Source organism: Morchella importuna (genome assembly GCF_003444635.1).
Source record: "Morchella importuna strain M04M26 chromosome Unknown Morimp01GS029, whole genome shotgun sequence".
NCBI classification, from domain to species: Eukaryota; Fungi; Ascomycota; class Pezizomycetes; order Pezizales; family Morchellaceae; genus Morchella; species Morchella importuna.
In genome coordinates, this window is record NW_025763426.1 from 404,750 (window position 1) to 414,720 (window position 9,971).

Here is a 9,971-nt window from a genome sequence, read left to right on the forward strand (position 1 = left end):
TTTTAATCTTGGGGTTATGGGTGATGAGGGTTGACGAGTTGAACCTGGGGGTTGATTGATTGATAACACGTACCTAGGTGTTGGTTATACTAAGAGTGACCTTGAATTGCCGGTTTTCGGCCAGGATAGAAACCTATAATCGAGAAAATTGGAGGGTTGACCGCATTGTTAAAAATTAAAGTTAACAAGTAAATCTGTTCTTAATCGCAAATAATATATGTAGCTTCCTGGACCTAGTACAGATTCCGGTAGAATTATTGCGAATGTGTGTCAGAGCTAAAAGAGTGGGTTTCTTGCAATTGGTTGATGCTTATTGTAAAAACGCCTTTAGGGGCTAATGAGATTATCGGGTCACGTAAAACCCACTTTCGTAGTAATTCTACCAGAATCTGTATCTGCCTTTTCACTAGACGCGATTCCGGAGGATGGTTAAACTGGGGGTTATGAACGTACTATTCTTTGTAGGAATACGGAGAGTGCTCGACCCCGGCGGGACGAGGATTAAACCCCGATTTTCGGCGAGGACTAGCTAGGTGGAATTAATTACTGATCAGCCTTCCTACGCGTCCGAATCATTGCCTACTATGTACCCATGATGGTTGATAGACCGTGTCTTTCATAATGGGACTTTGTTTGTGACTTATTACAACTGCCACACACAAAGGGAATTTGCACGTCTGAGCTCACAAATGCTTATCAAGCTAATGATTGGGTTACGACAACCTAATATGACTTCGAGCCGTTTCCAATTGCGATCAGGGAGTCACTAAGAGTACCTTTTTGTTGAAGTTGTTCTCGATCGCGTGAGGAGTTGGTCGTACCGTACCCCCAGGTTAAACATGCCCCAGGTGTGTGTATATACCAATAACTTCATGTTATTCTAATGCTTTGCTTTTGCTTCTTTGAGTACACAATAGTTGCTAGACCGGTAACGAGAAAAGATAGGATAATAAGGATGATAATGCGTTTAGTAACGGTACCCTAGCTGAGGTCTTCGCTCATCTGAAGATCTTAAGGCGTAGAAAAGTGAGGCCGGCCGGCATGATCACTGCTTTCCTTGCTAAGCATTATTTTTTATGAAGTCTAGACTTCGACCCCGTGAGACTAGTGATGAATACAGGTAGTCTTTTGCTCGACGGGTTCAGTGGGTTGAGAGCATCACAGGTCTAATTGCATCTATACATGTAGTTTACGTATGCAGATCTGCCACTTCATTTGGTCCATTAACGCGGGTCCCTCCACATATCCAAACCCGGAATTTCCCGAAGGTAGTAGCAGTGAAAAGAGTCTCATTATTTCCTTATAGGCATCACCGCCCAATACGAGCTATTTTAGCTCAAGAAATATGCCACTTTCACTCGTGCTCATCGTTAGCCTTGTCTTGGGAGAGACAGCTTTGTTACGCTACACGCTTGTTGATCCCCTCCCCCAGACTCCAGGAAGTGGTACTCATGCTATTAGGATCGTCACCTGGATGAGATTTTTTTCTCGCCTATTTGCTTCGTTTAGTTCCGATTCTTTGGTCTTTTTGCGTTGAGATTCACGTGAGCTCTAGTTACTGCACTGGTTCTTTGACTTTATAGTTTATCACTGGACACGTTATTGGAGACGTTGTAATTATTGCTATTCTGTGCTTTTGTAGCTGGTTTAGTACCTCCAAAGAGAATCGGTTTTATACCCAAACAACCCTTGACCCCAGTCCGCAGAATCCAAGCCTTCGGCACGACACCTGCCACGAAATTCGGAAGGTGTTTTCGAGTGATATTTAATGAGTGAGTGAAATTTGGTTATTGCGAAGCTCGCTTGGGCCAATCTTATTCCCCGTCCACGTGTTTTGCCGAGACAATTGATTTGAGTATTGGTAGGGTTCCTGCATGTGTATCGGGATGAAAAGAGTAACTACCTACTTACTCTGTACTGTGTATTTGCGCACAGTCATGGCATATCCCTTTTTGAATGATCGAGTGCGTCTATTATTTCTCCATGGGGATATATTCGAAATTAGAATTTAGCCCGTTCGAGTAGTTGTGTGAGGGGTTGTGTGCGGCGCCCTGGATGTCATCTACCGCCTGATAATCTTTTGCACTATTACAGTACTAGTATGTTTGACCTCGAACCAAACACCGATATATCTGAGACCTTTCTCGACAAAACCGCTACTCGAGGAACTTTAATTGAATTGAAGATGCGGTATATGCCGCTTAAATCTAGCTCAAGCGCAGATGTTGTTTTTTTCCGTGAGACTGCATACCTTTTTTTTGCCGCGGAGTGGGTGTCTCCCGATAGATTCTGTGGAAGTACTTTCTCAAAGTGGATGTATTTAAGAACGTTGTCGATGGTATTACTCGTTATGAAAAAAGCGAGTATTGCGGTGGTAGCAGTCTCAATATACATCGATGTAGCCCGTGACATGCTTGCCTAACATGCCCGCGGCCTGCCTCCACCATTCCTGGATATATATGCTGCCCCTTTAAATCAATGTAGTAAAGTGGTTGTTTCTTTATTCCTTTGGCACAACTTTCAATCATAAGAATCTATCGATAAGAATTGGGAGGTAAAATTCCGATTCGATGATTTGGAATTGATATGACAGCATGAAGCCCGGTAGATTCACCAGTGATCACTCGAGAGCCGCTTATCGATCTACTTCCACGTTTTTCTCGCGTGCTCCCCTTAATTATGGTATCAGCTTCCTCCTGCAGGTGCTCGGTTGTGATTCATGGGCTGGGCGGAGTCTGTGATTCACCTATGCTGTGGATCATGGGAACTTCCCTGGAGAAAGGGTGAGCACTACATGTAACCAATGAACCAATGAGGAAAGGTAATGAGGCTCAACCCGGCGATACCTGAAACCTCTTCATTCGAACTAGCTTATGCGGATATTTTTGTATTGGGGTTTTCCTGATGATCGAATGTAGGTAGGTACCGCTCTCTATGACGGGGTATCTGTTTGGGATGGTAAAGATCTGTGGTTTGTGGATAGAAGTAGGGGGAGAACGTTCTGTTGGGCACGGACAACCTGGACAACCTGGACAACCTGTGTTAGTGCGCGTGGTGTAATATTTCCGTAATCCGTACTCGCCAAACAACCACTCACAATCACTCATGACTCCTGACTGCGATTCGGATGCTCGTGCTGCCTAAATACCCGTTTGAATGGAGATTAGTGGTGTTTCTGCTGCTGTTGATCTTTGCTGTCTTGACTGGTCTTGATTTGAGGTATATTTTCTAGAAGATGGATTCTGCAGATTGCATTATCGGCACCGACAAATCTCGGAGTGTTCTGGTGTCTTTATGACCGAAAACAGCCGGTGGGCTCGAGGGGACTTAACTCTAGCTATTCGGCGATTGATAGTTCTGTGTGCATGCCGTAAATCCACACCAACCACGTGTGCCACATTCTGGTGGGGGGGAGCCTCTGGTCTCAGCTGGCACATCCATCCATCATGGGTATTAGAGTAACTACAGTCTACAGGTACCTGCTCTAACTAACCTCCAATTCAGTCTCGGGGTCCTACACTCAACACATATCCCAGAACAGCAGTCTCTCATCAATGGCTTTTTTTTTTTATTGATTCCTTCTGAGACATATCGGGATCGGAAAAGCCGATTTCCTTCCCGAAAATCCTTCCCCGAATCTCTTGGATGAAGGACTCCAAGAGTGGCCAAGCAATTGAGGAGGTTGAAAGCTGGCTGTTGCACATCGAATGATCATTTCCCACCATTTTTCCCTTTTCCCTTTCCTGTCCTGTCCAGGCTGTCCTATTTACCACGCGTCATTAACCTCATGCTCATGCAATGCAGAGTGCACTGCGCTGGAAGGATGGCCCCTGCAAGATGTGGTTTTTTTCTATCACTCTCGACTTCCTCTCTCCCATATCATATTTTTCGATAATTAATTTTGATTCAGTTCTATTCTTCCCTTCATCTTCCGGGAGATATTGATAACCGAAGGGATGTGGTACACCACTTTAGATGGATTTGCAGGCCGTAAAGGCCCGAGTATCATGGACAGGGGAAGATGAGAAGGGTGAGCATTCACATAAGTCGCCGCGGAAAGAAGCGCCATCGGTGGGTGTTTTGAGTGTTTGGAATAGGCCATCGAAACAAGGTACCCGCAGGTATTGAGATACCGTATGCCGTCTTTCTGTGTACAACACTATAGAGTTTGGTTAGTAGGTACATGTAACTACGGTACTGTAAGTTACTTGCACTCTACGGAGATAAACGCCACCTGGGGACCCTGGGCTGGACTCCTTTTTCAAAAGTGTCGAGGCAAAGTAACCTCCCTGCCAGTACTGTACTGTACTGTATTCTACGTACCTAGAGATGGACATGTCAGTAATGAGATGGAAGGGCCTTACATACTGGCCTGTAGGTACACTTTGTATAACATTACTTTAAACTCTACTCTTTCTCATTTGAACACCAGTGCTACAGAAGAAGGAGTTATCAAGCTTCCCCGCCTTTCTAAACGGTCGGTTTTGCTAGTTGAGGATTGGTGCACTATCGTCCTACAGGGAATAGTCATGTATATCCTGGGATCACCCTGGTTTGAATCCTGGCCATTCCTGGCCATTCTTGCTGACGACACCCATTGACAGGAGCAATCGCTCTTGCCCTTCATCCACAGACTTACCTATTCTCACCTCCTAAGAAAGGTCCCGCCGCCATTCGACCCTCGATCACTACGCACACTGGTAATAGCAAGTACCACACATGATGCAAACAGGTAGAGTGTTCTCGATTTTCGCTCACAGTGACTGGCCACTGCCACCACCAAGACACCAAGTTCTCCCGCTAACAGCTATTGGTCCACAGAACTTTTGCCTCTTGAGAGCTTCGCCTGATCACAGTAAAAGTCCACTATACTAGAGCCTCGTTAGTTGGTTCGCTCGTTTCTCCCCACACTGCCCCAGGTTGCCAGGTATCATCCTCGTCTTCTCCGCATTTCCAGGCTTTACCTATACATCCATCCATCTTTCTTGATGCACCTGACTTCATTTGAGAAAGAGACGACAACACCGCCAACAAGATCAAGAAGAGGAAACCTCCAGGTACAACACCAGTAGCAGCAGGAACGACCACGATATTAGAGGCGCCGGAGAAATAAACAGTCCCGAGGGAAAGGATTCATTTTGACTTTACTATCCCATTTAACACCACCCAACGGTCGATCATTTAACCGCATCCCTTTCCGTTGAAAAATCCTTCACCCATCCCCACACACACCCAATTTTCCTTATCGACATCAACACCAGAAACCCGCAAAGATGCCTGGAATACTTCCAATGAAGCTCATCAAATGCGGTAGCAGTCAAACACGTATTGCACAAGCCTGTGACCGCTGCCGTTCAAAGAAGATACGTTGTGATGGGATCCGACCCTGTTGCTCCCAATGTGCGAATGTCGGGTTTGAGTGCAAGACATCAGACAAACTATCGAGACGCGCCTTCCCGAGGGATATACCGAGTCACTGGAGGAGCGAGTGCGAAGTTTGGAACAGGAGACGAGGGAGTTGAAGGACTTATTGGACTCGAAGGATGAGCAACTGGATATGCTCTCACGGATACATTCATTCTCACCATATTCACCACCTGCAAGTGCGGCATCAGGGGTATCACATCGTAATAGAGGTTCGCCGGCTAGTGCGAGGAGCGAGTCGGCGGATGTAATTGTGGAGGATTCTTTTGTGGCCCACGAGAATCCTACTTTAGTGGCGGGCGATGAAGACGCTACAGGTGGATTCTACGTGGGCTCTTCCAGCGGAAGATCTTTTGTTGGTACGTTTACTCATTTCATCCAGTCTTTTTTTACTCGTTCTTTTTTTTTCTTTTCGGGCCTCCGTTTTCTGGGGAATTTTTTGATATGTCTACCCCACATTTTGAATATGTCATCAAAAAACTCTAACATCCATTTCCCCGCAAAAGATCTGTTCAAACGGAAATTACAGGACAGCTGTGCCAATTTTCGGAGTGATACATTTTTCCGGGGTCAAACTCTCGCGAAACCATCAGCAGACGCACCTCTGAACCGACTACCGAATAGCATCAAAGCGCCCCCACGGCTTCTGTCGGACCATCTTCTCGTCTCTTATTTCCAAGAGTATCATCCCCTCTTTCCCGTCCTACATCGCCCGACTTTCTTGGCCTCGTATGAGATTCTGGTTTCCGGAGACGGGTCAACAGCCACCTCATTGCCGAACCATGCCATTGCCCAACTCTTTTTGGTTTTCGCTATTGCCTTGCAGCAAAGTGAGGTATGTAGGATATATTTGCCAAGCCCTAGTACCTCCAACTACTTCTCGCCTACCTTTCTGTTTTTATGTTTTCGTTCATAAATACTGACAATAATAATAGCCAAGGAATGGTGTTGAAGATCAAGTAAATGCCCAATGGCAGCAAGCCCTTGACACTATCCTTCTAGACAGCACAACAGAGACCCTGCAGTGTCTTGTTTTAGCCCAACTTTATTGCATTTCGAAAGGAGACTATGCACGCCTATTACAATATAAATCACTCGCTGTAGGTATCGTTCTCCGATTAGGACTTAACCAGGCTCAAAAGAAATTCTCCCTTGGCGCTTTGGGCGGCGAGATGCGAAAAAGAATGTTTTGGTGTATCTATTGTCTAGACAGGTAACGTAGCCTAACCCTGCATTATTTTTCTCGTGACTTAAATCATTGACTCTCATTTCCCTTTTCAGTTTTTCCGCGGCTATGCTCGGCCTACCTAAGCTTTTGAATGAAGGCGATGTAGATACCGAGTATCCATCAGATATCGATGACGAGTATGTCTCTGAGAAAGGATTTCTGCCTACTCTGCCGGGGGATTCGACGAAAATATCTAGTGCGCTTGCGTTGTTCAGGAGTAGTCGGATACTAGCGAGGGTACTGGATGCCGTTTATCCGACTGGCGGGTTGAAGGAGTTGACTTATACCAAACTCAAAGAGTTGGAAGATGAACTTGATGCATGGAAATCGGGACTGGCTCCTCATTTGAGGTTGGAATTTGTGAATGGAACACCGGCGACAAATGTCGTGCATAGTCGCAGTCCATTATTGGTATGTCGTCAACTAGTTTTTGAAGACGAAGGATTATCAGATGAATTGCCCGATCCGGCCTGGATTATTAGGCAACTTATAAGAAATGATTGACTGACTGGATTTTTTTATTTTTTATTTTTTTTTAGGTTTTATCGTATCATTACATCCGCGTATTGATTCACAGACCTGTTGTCGGCTCTACTCTCCAGCAGAAATCAAATGCGTCTTTGCATGCCATTCGAGAGTCGAGTAAATGCATCGTCCAGATTGTGCAACTTCTCACCGAGCGGAAGCTTGGGTTTTCTTTCTGCCTCAACAAGGCCAAAATACTTGTTCTGGCTGGATTTATCCTTCTTTACAGTTCTGCAGAATGTCCACAAGACAGTTCACTAGCAAAGGAGAATCAAAAATTGATTATCGGTATGCTAAAAGAGTTGGAAAGCTGCTCCCCAACCTTATACACAGAGTTTAAGCCAATTGCCACATCAATTGTAAAACTTGAAACTCAAACCCCACGAAGATCATCGGTTTCACCTTTATCGTTCCGCCATGATAAACCCAGAGAATCCTCTGTCTCGCCACAATCCAGTCCGACGGAGCAACTTTCAGTCCGCCGAAGATTCTCATCCATCCTTCCCGGAATGGACGCCCGAAAACACAAGACCCCAGGTGCGATGCGCCGAGCGAGCACAAGTGCACAGGACGTGCCTAGTAACATGCAATATGGGCACCGGCTAACGTCGGCATCCCTTACTGATCTGTTGCCCCGAAACCGGTACTCGGCTGCACCATCGGCAAGCCCGTTTGACATGCCATATAATATGGAAAACATGTGGAGTAACGTCGAGGCGGCAAATGGCAGCACCAGCTCGCTACCGCAGACCTCATCATCGGGCCGGGTCTCAATGTCAACAAATGACTGGGAGCGGCTACTGGCGACAATGGATGCTACCCATGCGGCTCACATATATGGTGACGGCGGCGGCGATATGATCACTGCTGGCAATATGGACCACACAGGTACCCGTCCGGTTGATCAGCATTGGAGTTTGAACGGCTCAGCAACAAGAGAGTACTCACATAACAGTAATGTCGCTCCAGCCCCGCCCAGCACATCGAGCTTCTCGACGCTGAGTGAGGAGGGGTTTCAGAGTGATGATGGCTGCGGGTATCCGGAAAGCGAGGACCTTGGTGACTTTTTGGGGCCGTTGATGTCGACGGGTGGAGGAGGGGAATGGTCCATGTGATGTGATGTATGGTGTTTCTTTGTTTCCTTTTCTTTTTTTGTCTTGGTCTTGGTTTTATTTTTTGCTTATTGCTTTGCTTTTTGGAAAGAGGGTTTTTAAAAAAAAACGGTATGTAGGCTGAGGCTGGCTGGTTGCGGTTTTATTTTATGTAAAACCTGGCATATCATGATCATATTTTTCGTCGGTAGTTTTTGACCACTTCTATATTTTAAACGCCTTGCTTTATTATGCGTGCGTGGGCCTGGCTAGCTGTTTTGTCTCGTGCGTTTTCTTTTTTATATTTGGCTCCAGCTTCTGTTCTAAGTGATATAATTACTTTTTTTCTTCCTCATCCATATATCAATTTATTTTGCTCTTGCTTCGTATACCTGCCTACCTCTGCGGTTATATTGCTGCGTACGTTTGTTCTATTATCGGGTTTTCTGTTCTGTTGTTTCAGTTTGTCTTTCAAGCCCGAGGGCCACCTGGATGGATGAGCGCTTCCTATCAAGCTATATCCACCACTCTATACCTCGATCCCCTCCTCGTTAGTTTGGCCCTATTCTGCTCGCCGTTCAACTCCCCCCCCCCCCCCCCCGGTCTTTCCATTTCCTGCTTGCTTGCAGGTTCAATGTCAAGAGATGAGGTCAGCCAGCACGCCGGTAGGCATATATCGGATGGTGGAGGGTGCTTCTAGGGGTACAGGTTTAGCTTTTGATGTCGTACCATATACATATATCGAATGAACCTCTAGCGCCTATGTAGCAAATAGAGGTGGTGGGTGGGAGGGCGCATGCATCTCATGATATCGATTTGTTTCTATCTCTATCTTGTTTCTGTCTCTGTGTCTATCATTTTGTGTTGGTTCAGTTGGAATTGTATTAGTATGTTTTCAGAGTTGGCTATTTTATCATGAAATTATATTACTTGACCCTGTGCAGCTGCGGGAAAGTCAATTGGGAGTTAATTGATTGATAGTGAGAGAGTGCTAGGAGTACGACAGTGAGATATTGCCGGTGCGAGGTGAGGGAGGTCTAAGAGATATAGAGAGAGACAGAGAAGCAGAGACAGAAGGAGGGGTATCAGTCCGTTTATTCACGGCACAGTACTCATAAGATCTCACTCACCTGGCTGACCCATGATGACGATGGTGCACCGCAACCACGACAACCCACGGCCACCCGATCATTCATCACAACCACACTCCTCGACTTTCTTTTCTCGTGGTCTCCGGTTTTAAGTTTCTTTTTCTCTCTCTCTCTTTTCTTCTTCTTTCCGTTCGTTCGTTCAACGTTTTGTTTTGGACCAGCCCTAACTATCACTGACACCTCCCCTCCCCTCACCTCCCTCCCCTTCCCCCAAAAAGAATTCTCCGATGGGTGAATACACATCATTCCCCCAAAACCAAATCAAACCAATTGGACAAATCCAATCCAATCCAATCATAGTAGTAGCTGGTGAAAAAAAAAGAAAAGCTGTACCATTACGTATTTTTCAAGATTTGGTTTTTCCTCCGGGGCGTTCGAATCGGTTTCATGGTCCATTCCACACGTCAACGTCAACATGTCAAAAGACGCACGCAAGCAAGCACGCTCACACACACTCACACATACATATTCGCCGATCACAAGGGGCGTTTTTCGCTTTTTCGCTTTTCGTTTTTTCTTTTTTCTCCTGCTTTTTTAGGCTCCCCTTAGCTT

General features: G+C 45.8%; 3 protein-coding genes across 3 annotated transcripts; 2 read left to right on the plus strand and 1 right to left on the minus strand.

The window, feature by feature from the left end:
- Window positions 1–2,635: 2,635 nt before the first annotated feature.
- Window positions 2,636–3,107, minus strand: LAJ45_08402 (uncharacterized protein; the record flags this gene model as incomplete). Its single annotated transcript, XM_046117953.1, has 4 exons — window positions 2,636–2,672; window positions 2,747–2,772; window positions 2,847–3,028; window positions 3,098–3,107. 4 exons carry the CDS (start codon window positions 3,105–3,107, stop codon window positions 2,636–2,638), a joined length of 255 nt encoding a protein of 84 aa, XP_045968879.1.
- A 1,242-nt stretch (window positions 3,108–4,349) lies between these two features.
- LAJ45_08403 (uncharacterized protein) lies at window positions 4,350–4,837 on the plus strand (the record flags this gene model as incomplete). Its single annotated transcript, XM_046117954.1, has 5 exons — window positions 4,350–4,374; window positions 4,433–4,477; window positions 4,521–4,531; window positions 4,605–4,732; window positions 4,822–4,837. 5 exons carry the CDS (start codon window positions 4,350–4,352, stop codon window positions 4,835–4,837), a joined length of 225 nt encoding a protein of 74 aa, XP_045968880.1.
- Window positions 4,838–5,273: 436 nt separating this feature from the next.
- On the plus strand, window positions 5,274–8,292 carry LAJ45_08404 (uncharacterized protein; the record flags this gene model as incomplete). The annotated part of the gene is made up of 7 exons (XM_046117955.1): window positions 5,274–5,310; window positions 5,427–5,783; window positions 5,931–6,259; window positions 6,360–6,637; window positions 6,706–7,063; window positions 7,192–8,065; window positions 8,147–8,292. 7 exons carry the CDS (start codon window positions 5,274–5,276, stop codon window positions 8,290–8,292), a joined length of 2,379 nt encoding a protein of 792 aa, XP_045968881.1.
- Window positions 8,293–9,971: the final 1,679 nt, after the last annotated feature.